The following is a 17,072-nucleotide window of genomic DNA, read 5'->3' on the forward strand; positions in this document are numbered from 1 at the left end:
GGGCAATTTGCCCCAGGCCCCCACAGAATATTATAGTATTGCAACTTGTTTTTATGGAAGGGCCCCCGAAATTGCTTTGCCCCAGGCCCCCTGAATCCTCTGGGCAACACTGCAAGGGCCAGTAGTGTCCGAGCAGTCTCATGCACTCACTAGCAGACTAAGGAAGACAGAGAAGTATGAGAGTGTGTGTGTGCGCACACGCGGGGGTGGGGGAAGAAGGGGTTAACTTCCTCCCTGAGCGCTGACAGCTAGATGAGGCGGCTCTCTGATGTGGGGGTGAAAGCCGTTTCTAGGCTGCGTGGAAGTAAACACCACAGTGGATACAAATGAGCTTTACTTGCCATCCTTTGCTCGCACTTGCTTACCTAATGAGTTCAGCTTGGCAGTGCCTTCCCCTGGGAGAAGCCTGAGATTGCAGAATCTGAATGTCACATTTTAGGTAGCTGATTAAACAAAGGACTTGTCCTTTTCCAGGACAATGAGAAAATGAGTGAAATGAAAGCCCACACGCTGGCAGGGAGCAAATGCGTTATTAGCCCAGCCATGCAGTCAGACCCTCCCCTATGAAGGCTTGGAGAGGGGAGATGCTCTCAGAACCAATAACCTCAGTTTTGTAAAGGATCCATAACAGAAATGGAGTTGCAGGATCAGCCTGACTGGTCAGATCGTGTGGGGGTTCCCCCACAGGAAGGAGAGGTGAAGAATGCCTTACAGCGTACCAATCTTGATCACATTTTACTCCATCTGTAGATCTCAAAGCACAGCAACAAATTAAATCTCAGACACAGACGGAAGGGAACCGCCTTTGGGAATTGCTTTGCAGGGGGAGTTCACAGGCTGTTCCAAGCCAAAAGCATCCGCCCTCACTGAGCCCTGGAGCTGGGAAGAGCAGAGAACCCAAAGGGCCTAGTCTAAGTCCTGTTTTCACCACCCCATGATCACCTTTGAACTGGCACTTGCCACATCCTGAAGTTGCAGTTGAAAAGAACACCAAGGACAGCTACAAATTGTCTGAGGCTTCCTGCAGGGGTAGGAGCGATTCAGCTGGGCTGGGAAACAACAATTTAGCTGCACATACAGTGCCATGGCTCCAGGCCTCAGCAAAGCTCCTGGACCCGCCTACAGCCTCCACTCGTTACACTTCCAGCTCCGTGTGCCTTTGAAAAGGAAACTGTCAGAACCAAAGACAGGCTCCCCCAGCCCGGGCATCCGGTGTGCAGAGACGACACCGGCTCTGGGACAAAAGCTGAAAAAAAGGTTGGACAATTGGAGGCCGTAGCATGCATCCCAAAGCGCAGCCCGGAACGTGAAGGCACATGCAGGGGGGCTCTGGTAGGTGAATGCAGGAGGCCTGGCTCTGCTGAATATGGTTAAAAACACGTCTCCACCCAGCTTGCATCCCACGTGAACAACAACGGTCATATATATTAAGCCAGGGAAAGGCCCAAACAAGAAACTTTGCTAACACTGGATTTAAAAAGGTTGCTGGACCACAGAGCGCACCTCTGCAAGCCGTGAGAGGCTAGGAAGTAAGCAGTTAAGTCATTCAGCATCTTACCTACACTCATTTGATCACCTTTTCCTAAAGATTACAGAACACACATCTAGCAGCTGCTGTTTGCAATCTTACACCATCCCTCGCTTACTGTCCCCCCCCCCCCACTCCACACTGAAACACATTAATACCAATCCACAGAGGCTGGAGTTCAAGGGTGTCCACTGGTTGTTCAGGGAGATAGTAGATATCGGAAAGGATCAATGAGTGGAGTAGGTGGGGTGCTAGAGGACTTGCATGCTCGTTATGGCTTGCACTGGAAGGGGGCGGATCTGCAGCATAGCTACCTGGGCTCAAAGTGGTTTTATTTCTACAACCAGACCGCAGAGATCTTGAGACTCCACTGCCAGAAACCATCCTGTCACGGGTGCCAGGAAATTAACCTGCCGACCCCATAAGTCTTCCTCACCCCCAGCCTCTGAGAGACGCATGGGACACAGTTGCTTCACTCCACTTTTATTGCTTCCTACACCCATGCCTAACAGTGTCAATTTCAAGACTCTGCAGCAGGATGTCATAATCTCCAGGCTGATGTAATGAATTCGCTGTAATAACCATTCTTCAGATGCTGGGCTGCTTTCTGAAGAATGGCAGTTGCTTGACTAGCCAGATGGCCCTTACCCCAGCTTACCCCCACTTGCTCCTACACACCTTCTAATCAATTGTTTTAATAAGCAACACAACATCTCGCTCATGCTGGGATATTATAAACAGTAAATTACAGCAGCATAGAAGATACTCTATATATCATATCTGTGGTTCTGATGAATGCATCTAGTTTCTCATGTGGTTTATATTGTCACCACACATCCTTGATAAAATACTGTCCTTTGTCAGGGTTTATTCTTTAGAGCTCTCTTTTTTTTCCCCCTGTCCTAGTTCCTGATTTAGAGCTAGTTTACCGTGTCTGCGGTTAGAAGTATGGCTATTACTAACTCACATGAAAAAAATCACAATTCTGTGATTTTAGGGTTATGATTTTTCACCAAAAATTGTAACATTAAGATCCCAGCCCGTTCTGTTGCAAAAGCAATGTTCACAACATAAGGCCAGCCCCCAGGAAGCACAGATCATGCGTGATTAAGGACAATTTAAGCTCTGTCCCCAGTAAAAGGAAGGCAATTTTAATGAGACACTTGAACAGAAACACTCACGCAAGCCCATTCAGAGTTCAAATACAGCAGAAAAATGCTGTCAAGAAATGAGACGTCAACTGTGCGACTTCTCCTGAGACAATTTAAGTGATCTACCAGGGAGCACAGACTAACCCACCGCTCTTTGGAGCTTTTATGCTGTTTTAATGAGAACATGCCAGGCAGCTGGGGACCACAGGATGGGAAGGACAAAAATGCATCGCTGGATGCATAGACATTAAAATCAATCTATTAAAAAAAATATGAAGATTGTCACTGGTTCTTTTTCCTCCTGTAATCTTCTACTAGCCCATGCAGATTCTCCATTTCACAGCAGCAGAACGGCCAATTTCTCCCAGGGACAAAATTATATATTCACTCGTCTGGCACGTGGTCTTTCTGAGCTCTCTCAGCTCCCTGCTCAAGATGCATGTAAAATTTGCAAGAGACAAGGTTGGTGAGGTATTTTCTTGTATTGGACAACCTTCTGTTGGTGAAAGAGACAAGCTTTCATGCCTTTCTGGGGCACTTGATAGCTTGTCTTTTGCACGAGTGGCAGCTGGTCCAATAAAAGATTTTACCTCACCCACCTTCTCTCTCATATCTCTTGGGACCAACAAGGCTATAACACTGCAAATGTCTTAATTTGCACTTATTATTGTATGGTGCCACCTAGTGGCAGCTTGTACTACATAGGAGTTGCCCAACAATATTACTCAGAAATGATCAATTCTTTGAAGATCCCTGAATCCTGGCAGCAGCACAGAACAGCTGGCAGGAGGAAGAGTGCTTTGGAAGCCTTCTTGATGAAACGCAGCATATGTGGGGAAGAGAAGAGGAACTTAACCTAAAGCACTGACCTGAATCTCACATGGTGTGAGGTTGAGCCATCTCAGCTTAATCTACCCGGAAATTTCCACAAATCCAGCACACTGACAACAGGCAGATCCACTCTGCCTGCTGCAGAGAACTCTTTATCCTGGGCAGTTAAGTTATTCAGCTCAACCCCTCTCGCCAACCCACATTTGGCTAGCGAGGCTTCAGAACTGGGGAGAAGCTGTGAGGCACCCATGTGTGTGCCCTTCTCTGTGAGACATGGGACACTTAGCCCAGAGCTGGTATCAGCGCTGCCGGAATCTACTGCCAGTTAAAGGCTCTGCTAGCACTTTAACCACCACTCATCTACCCCTTTGTTCTGCTAGGCTAAGCTTAGTAAAATCAAACCACTCTGAAAAGCATTAGCACTAAAAGGTCGCAAAACAGGGGCTTCCAAACTGGTTATGGAGAGACTGCTGGTCATATGGTGCTGGCAACTCCAAGTTCTCTAGCTGCTAAGCCAGGAGTGGGCAAACTTTTTGGCCTGAGGGCCACACTGGGGTGCAAAACTGTATGGAGGGCCAGGTAGGGAAGGCTGTGCCTCCCCAAACAGCCTGGCCCCACCCAGCTCAGAACACCCCCCTCCCACTCCTTGTCCCAACCACCCCGTCCCAGGACCCCCACTCCTAACCGCCCCCTGGGACTCCACCCCCTATCTACCTCCCCCTGCTCCCCATCCCAAGTGCCCCCCCCCCGAACCTCTGCCCTATCCAACCGCTCCCTGACCGCCCCCTCTCGAGACCCTACCCGCTATCCAACTGCCCCCTGCTCCCATGGGCTGTAGTTTGTCCACCTCTCTGCTAAGCTATGCTACAAGGCTAAAAATACAACAAACCTCTCAGTTTGCCATGCAATCAGTCCGTGTGCAGGGATGCTATGTGATTGCAAACCTCCATATGAACCCACAGACACTTGCTAATCTGAGTTCAGTCTGTACTACAGAAAACCACAAACCCCAGCGCTGAACTGTCAGAAAGTTCAGTGCACAGAGCCCTGGGTGGGTAAACTTCTTAGAACAAAGGTGCAACACCCCCGCGCTTAATGTCTCTTAAGAACTCAAGGCTTAGTGCCAGCAACTGGCACCACTGTCTTCTCAGCATGGGGATGGAAAGCTTGGCAGCTCAAGGGGTTCTATCCCTCTAAAATCAAGTTTGCCATCTTCTTTCCTCAGTTTGAGGTAACGATTGGTACAGCAGCACCAGCCAGACCCTGTGGGAGGGGGAGTGGCCTTAGTGCCCATCTACCAGCGAGTTCGAAGGCATCCAAGCCCTTTGCAGGTCACGCTGAGAACGCAGCATTTTTTGCTTAACTGAATGCTAGACAGGAGAATCGGAACTAACAGGGCCAACTGCAGCCCCAGCCTACGGGAAGGAAATCTCGGCATTACAGCCAGTGAACCTGTGGGATGCGAGCCACAAGTGCTTTCCCTGCACGTTAGCACGAGCGTGGACACACTGCAGTCTAAAGAGCTAGGCCTGGCCTACCCTCAGTTTTGCCAGCGCATACATGTCAGTTAGGAGCACGGGGGGAAACCCCCACCAACTGACAGCTCTGCCAGGACAAGCCCCGGTGCAGGCGCAGTTATACTGGCTCCAGTTCTGTAGCTGGTATAGGCGGGTCTCTACTAGAGGGGTGTGACGGTATAGCTCCTGCCAACTTCGTACTAGAGGCAAGGTTTGAGAGGGATGTCAAGCAGCAATTTCCCACGCTGGCGTTAGTGCCTCCATTTCTATTCACTTCTAGAAGTGCCGGCTGCGCTGGGCTAAAGAGACCCAGCACATTCGGATGCTGTTGATAAATGAAAAGCAGACCCTATGGCAGCTGATGATAACTTCATTTGAATAGACTGAGGGGCCGACCCAGCACGTGACCCATGTATCTTTGGCCAGCAAGCCCTGGGCTACCACCTCTTTCAGTGGAGTACAGGTGGTACAAGCCTGGCTCCTGCAGCTACTCCAAACTGCCAGCTGGGGTAGCACGAGGACCCTGGCCATGCTCAGCTGGTAAGAGCCTGCCCGTTCGATGACATTCCTTCCGGAGCAGTTACATAAGCAGCAGTAGGTTGGTCAAGTCAACCTTCAGAAAAGAGAAGCCAGACACGCAAGAGCAGTTCCCTCTTTTATTATCTCACACCTGAAAAGCTCTGAGCACGACTGGTTCATTTCAGCTCCTTCACAGCCAAACCTGAAGAGAAGGGAGGGAAAAAGAAAGGTTGAGTAGCTAAAGAGAGATCGATCACACTCATCATTTCTGCTTGCCTGGCTGTGAAACCCTGTAACAGGGGCACTGCATCCTGGAGACAAGCTGCTGAAAGGACTGCGGTCCCCAATGACAGGTCAGGAGTGGATTTCTCTGCCTGCCTAGAGCCTCCAGACTTGAGACCTCACTCCCATAGCTTTCAAAGCAAGAGCAGTTGCTCAGATGCTGCAAGACTAGGGCCAGATATTCTGTTTCAGAATTAATACTGGGAGAGAGTCTATGATTTTCATACAGTAGGCGGGGCAGCAAACCCCACTGCTGCCCCAATGGAGGGCACTTAGCCCCTCCACCTGGAATTCAGCACCAAAAAGCCACTTGAATTGGGCTGACACATCAAGAATGGTTTTGTTGATCTCTGAAACTCCATGGGATGGGCAGGGATGGTGTCCTTAGCCTCTCTTTGCCAGAAGCTGGGAATGGGCGATAGGGAATCATCAAGTGATCCATCCCCTATTCTGCTCATTCCCTCTGGGGCACCTGGTATTGGCCACTGTTGGAAGACAGGATACTGGGCTAGATGGACCTTTGGTCTGACCCAGAATGGCCATTCTTATGGCAACACCAGAACCTCTCCTAGTAGCAGACAGCTGTGGCAAGAGGGAATTATCTCCTTCCCCACTTACGGTCCCTCCATCATTCCCTTCAGGGCAGGACTTGCAGTTCAACACTCTGCCCACGAGTGCATGTGACACCAGGGGCTCCCGGAGGAGCACAGCCAGAGTATCAGTGCTCTAGACGAGTCCTTTGGGTGTTCTCGGATCTCTACTGCTGGTGCCTCAACCACCTCTTGGCTTGTTGGTCCATGTTACCCCATATGTATAGTCTCATTCACCCTTTTAATTGAAGACCATTACTTTCTACAGTGACCCCTGTGGTCAGCCTCATAAGTGTCTCCCATATTTTAGCAGCTCTCTTCCTGCTCTCTTTAAAAAGCGTCACTTTCATTACGTTAACACATGAAACCAGTGACTGCAGGGCTGGACGCTTCTCCGACACTCGACTCCGGCAAAGCACAAAGCGAACTACCAGGAATAGGGGATACACAGCCAGAAGCAACAAGCTCCTAAGACAATGAGACATGCACAGCATTCAAGTGATATTAAGTGAACCAAAATTAGACAGACAGGGCAACCCCACCCACAGTAGTTCTCCCTATGAGGTGATGTTTAAGGCATAAGGCACCTCTCCAAAAAAAAAAAAAGGGCCATATATTTGGAGTTGAATGCCCCCACCCTACACTCACCCATGCTGTATATCATTTGAAGCTTCTTTAATGTATGTGTAGATGAGGTGTGATGTGAGGCTATCAAGTGGGGCCATAACCCTGTAGGCACAGTGAAACAGTGGTACCCAAAATGAGGACGTATCATAGAATATCAGGGTTGGAAGGGGCCTCAGGAGGTCATCTAGTTCAACCCCCTGCTCAAAGCAGGGCCGATCCCCAATGAAATCATCCCAGCCAGGGCTTTGTCAAGCCTGACCTTAAAAACTTCTAAGGAAGGAGATTCCACCACCTCCCTAGGAAACACTGGAATGCGTTACACCACCCTCCTAGTGAAAAAGTTTTTCCTAGTATCCAACCTAAATCTCCCCCACTTCAACTTGAGACCATTACTCCTCGTTCTGTCATCTGCTACCACTGAGAACAGTCTAGATCCATCCTCTCTGGAACCCCCTTTCAGGTAGTTGAAAGCAGCTATCAAATCCCCCCTCATTCTTCTCTTCCGTAGACTAAACATCCCCAGTTCCCTCAGCCTCTGCTCATAACTTGTGTTCTAGTCCCCTAATAATTTTTGTTGATCCTCCTTTGCTGTTCCAGAAACACTGCAGTGAGTGACTATAGGTTTTACTGTTTAAGTTACACACCGTAATGTGGTGTTTCCCGGATAAAGATGGTCATTGGTTTTGCAAGGGCAATTTCCCCCCTACAAATAATGCTGTTTGGCATGTGACAAAAAATGGCAACTATCAACATTTTGCCATGTATTACCATGAATTGGTTTCATATCACAGACTCTCAATTGTCCAAGTATCCCACAAGTGACTGTAATAGTCGGATATTTTCACTTAGAATTTGCTGACCAGATCAGCCTTACACTGAAGGTTGTGCAGCAGTAGCAGCTGACTGCATATGTCCATAGTCTGTCCGGCAGAGTGGATAGATACAATGTACATGAATTCCTAACGTCATGCTGCTCCATTTGTAAGCTTTTGCACATACAACGTAGCGTCTAGTCTGGAATGCCTATGCATGTAGTCCTAGCCTTTGAAATAGTCGAGAACAGTGGTTCTCAACCCACTTAGCATACAGTTGCAACCCAGATGCGTGCTAAAGGCTAGGGTCTGGGCTGCTGCACAGCTGCCCTGCCACCCGGTAGGGTCTGGGGCCCCTGCTGCCCGGCTCTCCACCCAGGGCTCTGCTCCTGGCCCCACTCTGTGGAGGGGGTCCCTGGGCAGGAAGTGCTGGGGATGGCGGGGGTGGGGGAAGAGAGAGAAAAGCAACACTGTGGTTCTCAACCTGAGGCCCAGGTAACACGCTGTCAGCTGCATATGCAGCCCACAGTGATAAATAGGTTGAGAATCACTGGTCTAGGAACTAGCTTTTTAATTCAGTGACACTTATGCACAGGTCAGCATTAGTGTTAGAGGTAACATTCAAATTATGAATACGCAAAAGCTATGAGAATAAGAAATGGCCTAAGAACTAGTAATGAAGTCCACAAACAAGTCCTTGCCCCTGCACTGAAGAAGGATAAAGATCATGTTACAGCTCTTACTAACCACTGTCAGTAACAATGACAAACTCATTTGACTCTGAATCACATCCAGACGTGCTTAACAACATATCTACCGGTACATCAGATGTTTTATCAGTCAAGAGTCTACTGAAAACAAAAGACGTAGGTGAAGAACAAAAGGAGAGATTTGAGAGAGGTGCACTTGATTTCTGATGGGATCCGTACCTTCTTTAGTCCAGCCAAGAAATCAGACATTTAGTCTAGAAAGGGAGGGACAGTCATTACAGCTGTCAGTCCACAAATTGCTTTCCACAGAGCCCTGTCCTTAGAAAATGCAGGGATGATGTTTCAATGGCAACTGTTCTTAGTTGCCCAATAGGACCTGTGCCTATGTCCCTCTTCCACACTGATGGAACAATGAGAACTGACAAAGCTGAATTAGGGCATCAAGCTGAAAGAATCCATGAGTTAAGAGCATGCAACAAAGAAACCACAGTGTACATCAGAGATGCTGTGGCTGTCACACAAGTCATGGCTACAGAAAATTACAGACATTCAGTGAATTGGCTGCTAAGTACTTGAGGCAGGCGCTAAAAGGATTTGACAAAATTAATTCTATAATCAAAGTTTCTGACAGATATGACAACAGTAACTCTGTGAAAACTGCAGAAAAACAGTGCCAGACAGGACATAAGGTTGGATGCAAGAGTTACCAGAGGATGGGTGGACACCCTGCGCCTCCATGGAAAAAGTTTAGAAACGTGGCAGGCAACAAGCAGGCACTTGGTAAAATTCCTCTGTGAATACGCAGCTGAGAGCGCAGGAGCACACCCGCTCCCTCTTGCTGGAAGCTTTTCCAATAGTGAAGCAGTGAAGTCCATCACCCGCAGAGGGCTAAAGAAGCCTAAGGCTTGTACAGTATTCACAAGGAAGCTTCTGCATTATGTACATGCCAATATGACGTGTGTGTCTCGGTGTCAAAGGAGCCGTAGTAATTAGGTCCCCTGATTCAGATATTTTGGTCCTTGCTGTTCGCTAATTTCCAAAAATGGAACACACAGATAACATGTGGAGTGAAACAGTCACTGTTACCAGCACAACTGACTAGCATTACCTCATACCTGTGCATGCAACTTTTCCACACACTCACTCCTGACTTCTGCAGTACACACATTAACAGGATGTGACCCTGAGTCATCCATATTTTGTATTAGGGGGAAAAAAAAAAAAATCTGTTTAACATTGTCAAAGCAAATGGAGCTTACTGCTTCAGAGACCTTGCCAAACTGGGAGAGAGATGGACAAGGTGCAATTTCTGCAGCAAAGAAGTTGGTAGCAGTGCATGACCAGAGCAAGAAAGAAAGAGAGACCCACAAAGACCTCAGTTGCTTGTGCCTCAAACTAGCCATCAAAAAGGCAAGTGTCACTGGCCAAACTCCCACCATGTCAGTCATTTTGAAGAGCACGTCAGGACACGCTCTTGGCAAACAAAGATTTGGATGCCTCTGCACACATATTGGATCACCACTGCAACATGGATGGAAAAAGTGTGGATGAACTATTTCCTGTATGCTTCAAGGCCCCAATGACATCTGATCTTCAGCAAGACCTTATTTGTGCCTAAACCAATAACAGTTGCCAGACAATCAACTCTGTTGCAGTCAGGACAATTTTCCCTGCACACACTGTTGTAACCTACACACTCTTGACAGAGATCACGATGATGAATGAGATGATGTTGACTAGAAATGTCACCAGTGCTATTACATTTCAGTATTACCTGTATCAAATTTTACCCTTTAGATTGTTGTTGTAACACTTTGAAGTATTTGCATTGGTTTCTGTTAGTTTAATGACTATCATTTCAAGACATAAATTTGAGTTTCTTTGTGACCCCAAAGTTGTCATTTAAACATATTGATGGTGTCATCATTTATCCGTTTCTACGGTAACAGCAGCACTTGACAGCTCCACATGCTCTCATCTTGAAGGAGACATAATAAGCTCTCAAATGATGCATGGGATGCGCGTAGGTGTAGAAAAGAGGCAGGCAGACTTTTTCGCCTGAGGGCCACATTGGGCTTCCAAAATTGTATGGAGGGCCGGTTAGGGGAGGCTGTGTCTCCCAAAACAGCCAGGTGTGGCCCAGCCCCCGCCTCCTTTCTGACCCCCTGCTGGCCCCATCCAACCCCCCGTTCCCTTTCCCTGACCACCCCCCCGGGATTCCTGTCCCATCACCACCCCCTGCTTCCTGATCACCCCCGGACCCCCCACCCCTGACTGCCCCGTCACCCCATCCAACCCCCCCCCCTCCCCCGGCTCATTCCTGACTGCCCCCGCCCCCCAGACCCTTGCCCCATCCAACGCCCCTGTTCCCTGCCCTCTGACCACCCCGACCCCTATCCATACCCCCTGAACTCCCCTGCTCTCTATCCAACCCCTCCTGCCCCCTGCCTGGAGGGCCAGTGGCTGGCGGCGCTACAGCCATGCCGCCCGGAGCACTTGGTCAGGCTGTGGCTCTGCAACTGCGCTGCCCGGCTGCCCAGAGCGTTGCTCCGGTGGCACAGCGAGGCTGCAGGAGATGGGGAACAGCAGGGGAGGGACCGGGGACTAGCCTCCCAGGCCAGGAGCTCAGGGGCCGGGCAGGAGAGTCCCATGGGCCGGATGTGGCCCGTGGGCCATAGTTTGCCCACCTCTTGGGTAGAGGGTACAGTAAGTTGACCAAATCAGTGTGTCTCCTGCTCCCCTATTTCATGTACTGTAGAATACTGCGAATACCTACAGCTTACAGATCCGATCAAGCTGAGGGAATGAACTGTGAGCCAGAACGAGGGTCTGTGCTCCATAATGTAGCACTACCCTTCATCAAACATGTATGTATTCTTTGGCAGCTCTTGTATGCGCAGAAAGAGCCATTTCACACACCCCCTGCTCAGCCTAGCAGTGTGAGGCTCTCAAAAATAGAGCAAACAAAGGGGGTCCCAAAGCCTCCACTTTCCTGTTCCACCTCATGGCACAATGAAAGAGGGGTGCCAGTTCACTGGTAACTCTAGATAACACAAGAGGCTGGTTATAAGTACTTTGAGATCTGAAAAAGTGCTATATAAAATACAGGACACTCTCCCCCACAGTCAGTTACCTGGTGGCAGGGACTGCTTCAATTTCTCAGCCTTCTCCTTGTCTGTGATAACCAGAGTGTAGAGATACCGGCTGCAACGCACCTTAAATTTCACATTGTCTTTGTTCTTCTTGATCTTGACAGCTGCAGTAGAAAGAAGCTGGAGTTAGCACATCATTAGTGCCTTGCGCACACAATAACTTTTGCAAGCCACTCCAGCCAGCCAAGGAAAGTCTCAGGAACCCAGTGAAAAAAGTAGCCCTCCCACTACAAGGCCTTGCACACCAGTTATTCTGCCTCAAATGTTTAAGTGCAGAGCAGAATTCAAGACTATCTAACCCTGGCCACCCTACTGCCATCACAAAGGGGCAAAGTGAAAATCCAGCTCAAAAACCTCATCAGTTTGTTAGTGTCAGCTGCAGCTGAAGTGTTTTCACTGGATTTAACTCACTCCAGCCAGTAAAGAGGATAGACCACATGAGGATTTCACAAAGCAAACAGCTGTATATTTCAGGCTATTGTCCTCCAACACACACACACAAAACTTAATGAACTGAAATTTATAGTGCCACAAATTCCAACAGAGTGAGACAGTTTAAGTGTTATGAGGTTGTATTTACCATTATGGTCTTTTTGCACATAAACAACATTTCAAGTTCCACCACCATGTTTTACATAAAATTCAAGTTATCCAAGGTTGCAGAAGATGCTTTAAATCCAGTTTTTCCATCTTTGTCTTTTAGGACCAATTTAACTAGACAGTTCCTTCAAACATATGAAACTGTGCTTCTTAGCCTCCCTTCTTGAAGCAGAGTATGAAAAAGCCCCAAGAGTTCTGCATTACAGAAGCTATCGGAGGTTTACAGAACCCAGAACTGGTTGAAATGCTTTTTAAAAATGACACTATCAGCCATAATAATGTTTCAAGTACTACACCATGCCCTCACCCCTTGCTCACATAATGGGTTTTACAAAGCCCATTTTCAAGTATTTTTCCTCTTTGTTGCAGTGCAAGACCCACACAAAGAACGGAACAGTGTAAATGGGGCTCTCACACTAGGTCGTGACATCATGTGGGGCTTGCGAGCAGTCAGCCCAACCCCAAAACCTGCTTTGCATCCAGCATTTATAATTGTGTGAAAGTGTTTTTAATTTATAAGGGGGGTTGCACTCAGAGGCTTGCAGTGTGAAAGGGGTCACCAATACAAAGGTTTGAGAACCACTGGGAAACCACACACGAAGTACTGTCAAATGCTAAAAGCAAACCGAAGAGACATTTCTCATTTTGCAATTATAGTCATCTTAGGTGCCACCTGAAACAATAGCAGGTACGACAATTACAGGTAAAAGAGTGATTTAATGGTGCCTCTTTCAAAAGAATATGAAAAGCTTTTGATATTAAAAATGTGGCTGAAAGGCTAGACTGAAGCTGACAAGACACATGATCATACCATAGTTGCAAATAGTTTCCAACATCACTTATTTGCCAAAACCCAAGTGCAAGGTTGTGTGTCCCTGTTCACCACATTCCCATGAAGGGAAGGAGCCGCACTCCTTACACTACTTGAGGTGCCCCAATAGCATCAATTCTTGCAGGAGAAATGTAGTCCTGAACTTGGGTCATGACAAAAGCAACACAAACACAGTTTATAAGAAAAAACAAACTAACATTGGTATAACCACAGTCAGGCTCTCTATTTAACAGGCACTGCAATTAGCCTCTACTTGCTTTATTTAAGCTCAGATGCTGCTATATTTATTTAGTGATTGCCACTTCCTGGATGATTATTTTTGTAGCATTCAACACAAGGTATGAGAAAACTATTGTAATCCCAGAATTTGCTCCGCTCCCCATCTTACACCATTTAATCAAGGTCACCATGTTAAGTACCAATCCAATGAGAAACCACTACTTTAAGACAGAGCTCCTCAGGGCAGGAAGTGCACCTCTACTTAATACACATACTAATATTACTATATATTAATCTTAAACAATTGAATAAGTCACTAACACATTCATTTGTGTTGGGAAGAACAGCCCCCACTCTTGTTACAAACAGAAGTGTGTGGGTCTAGACCAGAGTCAGGTTTACGTCCCCTGCTAGGGACAGGATTTACCCATTAGTAGCAGACATGACAAGATTTTGTCAGTTATTTTTAGTAAAAGTCACAGACAGGTGGGTAATAAACAAAAATTCACAGAAGCCTGTGACCTGCCCTTGACTTTTACTAAAAATACTTGGGGGTGGGGGTGAGAGAGAGCATGCCCACTGCTGTTCCTGAGGTAGGGGCTGACCCTTGCTGAAGCCCAAGGGGACTGGACACCTGCCAGCTGCTCCAGCATCCCAGGGGGCTGACATCTGCTCCAGCTGTGCCCCAGAACTAGTCCCAGAGGCACTGGAAAGTCACAGAACCCAGGACAGAATAGTAGCCTTAATGATGGTGAACAGGATCTACACTGAGCAGTCATTCATGGTCAGTCCTGTGTCAACTAACTTAGACTCTATACAGTTGCCCTTGGACAGGAAGTTGTAGCATGTGGGCAAGCCCCTGACCAATCGTCTAACATGTACTCATAGGCTCCAGAAATTTAAGTCCCAACATTGCTCCCTAACAACCATGTGGCCATAGCTAAACATATAAGTCAGCAGACATGCTGTGGGGCCCACGCGCTCTGTCTGCACTAGGGTAAAAAGATTCCCTCCCTTCAGCTTCTACAGAGAAGGGCCCTCTTTAGCGCTTCAACAGGAGATAATTTTTTAGAAGACAGATGGAAGCCAAGCAGACCCCATGTAGGACTTCAACCCAGCACCCGGGCAACCAGTACGACTCACATTTGGCATCCTTTCTCCTGGCTGTAAGCAGGAAGTCTTTGATCTCTTCGATTTTGCGAGGCTGGAAATACGTACAAAAAATTTTTTAAAATTATTATTATGAAGACTCCCTATCTGGAGCACCACTCAGCTTGGAGAGCAGCGGGAGGCAGCATGTGTCCCCGAGCCAGCCAGCCCTAGGCCGGTCAGCTGCCCAACAGTGGGCTCGCACCAGGGAAACGCTCCGCCAGCCCCTCGCACCCGTGCCCACCCTCCGGGGCACGGGGGGAGCGGGGCGTGAGCCCAGGTCCCCAGAGCAGATGGGGAGAGACTCCCCGCAGGGCCGGCCCGCCCTCGCCACGCCGCAGGGTCCCCCCAGGGCCCGGCCCGCCGTCCCGTCCCACCCGAGGCCCAGGCGCCCATCACCCCCACGTGCCGACTCACCATGGCGACCGGCCGGGCTCCGGGGACCTGCGGGAGAGAAAATCCAAGATGGCGTCAGCGCGGGGGGGGGGGCTGAGAACCCCCAAGCTCGCCCCTCCTCGCCCCCACCCCGCCAACGGGCCCGCCCGCCTGGCCCCACACCCGCTCCCCCGTGTCCCTCACCCCCTCCTCGGGACCCCCCCGCCCGGCCCCGCCGAGGATGCCGGCGGATCCAGCCCCGCACCCCCCGGACACTCACTCAGACAGCCACAGACGCGGTGGTGAAAAGGAACAAGTACTTCCGCATCCGGGCACTTAAACCAGACCCAGGCGGCTACTGGTGCCGAGCGCAGACAAAAGGCGCCGGGGGGCGCTCACAGCAAGACAAGTGAGGAGGGCTGGCTAGCCGGAGACGTGCTGGTTTATTTGGGACCCTAGGTTTAGACAGGGGTTACAGTGTGTGGTTGTGAGGGGGGTATTGGTGTCGTGTTTGCTATTGTCTTCATTGATATGAATAGCCAGGGATAGTGCTATCGATTTTTATTACAATTATACTAATTGTATTAAGATTTTAATTAATGATAAACAATTAATTCACAACTCACGGTTGGAGTGTGTTCGTTCCTTATAATATTTCCTTTGCCGGTTAGTCCGGATCTACTAATATTGCATTACTCCCAGCTGGGGGTCATTGTAGACACGACGACGTTTTTGTTAATGTAGAGTTGAATGCCATCCATTGCAGTTTCTTGGCTGACTGTTACAACCTCTCTTTGCTTAGTGCTATGATCCGGGTCTTCCAGCATGTTACCGGCTGTTATAAAGAGCATGGGGATCAATTGTTTTCCATGTCCACTGACGGTAGGAGAAGAAGCAATGGACTTAATCTGCAACAAGGCAGATTTATGTTAGATGTTAGGAAAAACTTTCTAACTCTAAGGGTAGTTAGGCTCTGGAATAGGCTTCCCAAGGGAGCTCTTGGAGTCCCCATCATTGGAAGCATTTAAAAACAAGTTGGACAAACACCTGCCAGGGATGATCTAGATGTTCTTGGTCCTGCCGCAGCTCCGAGGACTGGACTTGATGACTTCTCGAAGTCCCTTCCAGCCCTATGTTTCTATGATACAAGAGGAAAGAGTATGCTTTTTTTGTGGTTAAGCCAACCACAAAAGGAGACTGGGTTCTGTTCTCAGTTTAACTCCAATTTTGCTGTGTGATTTTGGACACGTCAAATCCCCCTGTGTTGTGCCTCGGTTTCCCCATCTGTAAAATGGGGGTAATGACACCTACTTTATATGGTGGCTGTGAGGCTCAATTCACTAATCTGAAGTCATCAGAGGGAAGCTGCTAGAGAAGAAGAAAGCAGGGTGTGGTTAGGGCTATCATTATTTATCAGGCACTATTTAATTATGGCAGCGCCTGGGGGCCACCTGAGAATGGGGTGCCATTGTGCTAGGCACTGGACAGACAGAATCAGAGACAGTCCCTGCCCCAAAGAGCTTACAATCTGAATAGAGCAAAGGGGCGGGGAAAGGTTTAGAACACAGAAGTGGAGCCCATCTGGGTTTGTACAGTGCTTAGCACAATGGGGGCCTGGTCCACTCCTGGGTGCTGCTGCAATACAGATTATAGGACCGAGCTGGTGGCAAATTAGGTCTGCAATTTTTACGTTGGTGGTGCCATTGTTTTCTTTTGGCTTCTAAGGCAGAGAACCACCAGAGTTTTCAAAAAGAGAAAAATATTTCAGGCCTCCTTTATCCATTAGGATGGGCACAAGCCTAGTTCCCTCCCCCCACTGCGTCCCCCCAAGCTGTCCTGTTCAGGGCCCCCTTCAAAGAGCTGCATGTCAGAGCTAGGGATGTAATGGAACAGTTCATCCACGGGAGGGAGCTTTAGCAACGCTTTAGCACCCTTGCACAAAGTCAATGTAAAGAGCAAAGCAGCCTGGTCCCAGGTATTGCATTGGGTGATGACCCTGGGAAAGGTTAGCCCTCCCCAACAGCCACAGCTCAGTGTGGCTTGCTTTGTCCCGAACAGTAATTGGGTTCCTTCTACACGGCATCCTCAATCCATCGGTCATGCTGCTGCCATCCAAAGAGCAGCCGTGGACTGGGGCATACCAGGCCTTGTAGGGAAACTGGATCATTTGCTAAGGGC

General features: G+C 48.7%; 1 protein-coding gene across 1 annotated transcript; it reads right to left on the bottom strand.

Annotated features, from left to right (window-relative positions):
* Nucleotides 1-5,668: 5,668 nt before the first annotated feature.
* RPL38 (ribosomal protein L38) lies at nucleotides 5,669-15,270 on the bottom strand. The gene is made up of 5 exons (XM_074971167.1): nucleotides 15,175-15,270; nucleotides 14,937-14,963; nucleotides 14,514-14,574; nucleotides 11,701-11,823; nucleotides 5,669-5,748 (listed from the first exon to the last, which is right to left on the bottom strand). The coding sequence occupies exons 2-5, from the start codon at nucleotides 14,937-14,939 to the stop codon at nucleotides 5,723-5,725; spliced, it is 213 nt and encodes a 70-aa protein (XP_074827268.1). The 5' UTR covers nucleotides 14,940-14,963; nucleotides 15,175-15,270; the 3' UTR covers nucleotides 5,669-5,722.
* Between the last annotated feature and the right edge of the window lie 1,802 nt (nucleotides 15,271-17,072).

The sequence above is a fragment of the Natator depressus genome, chromosome 14 (assembly GCF_965152275.1).
Source record: "Natator depressus isolate rNatDep1 chromosome 14, rNatDep2.hap1, whole genome shotgun sequence".
In the NCBI taxonomy this organism is placed as follows: domain Eukaryota; kingdom Metazoa; phylum Chordata; order Testudines; family Cheloniidae; genus Natator; species Natator depressus.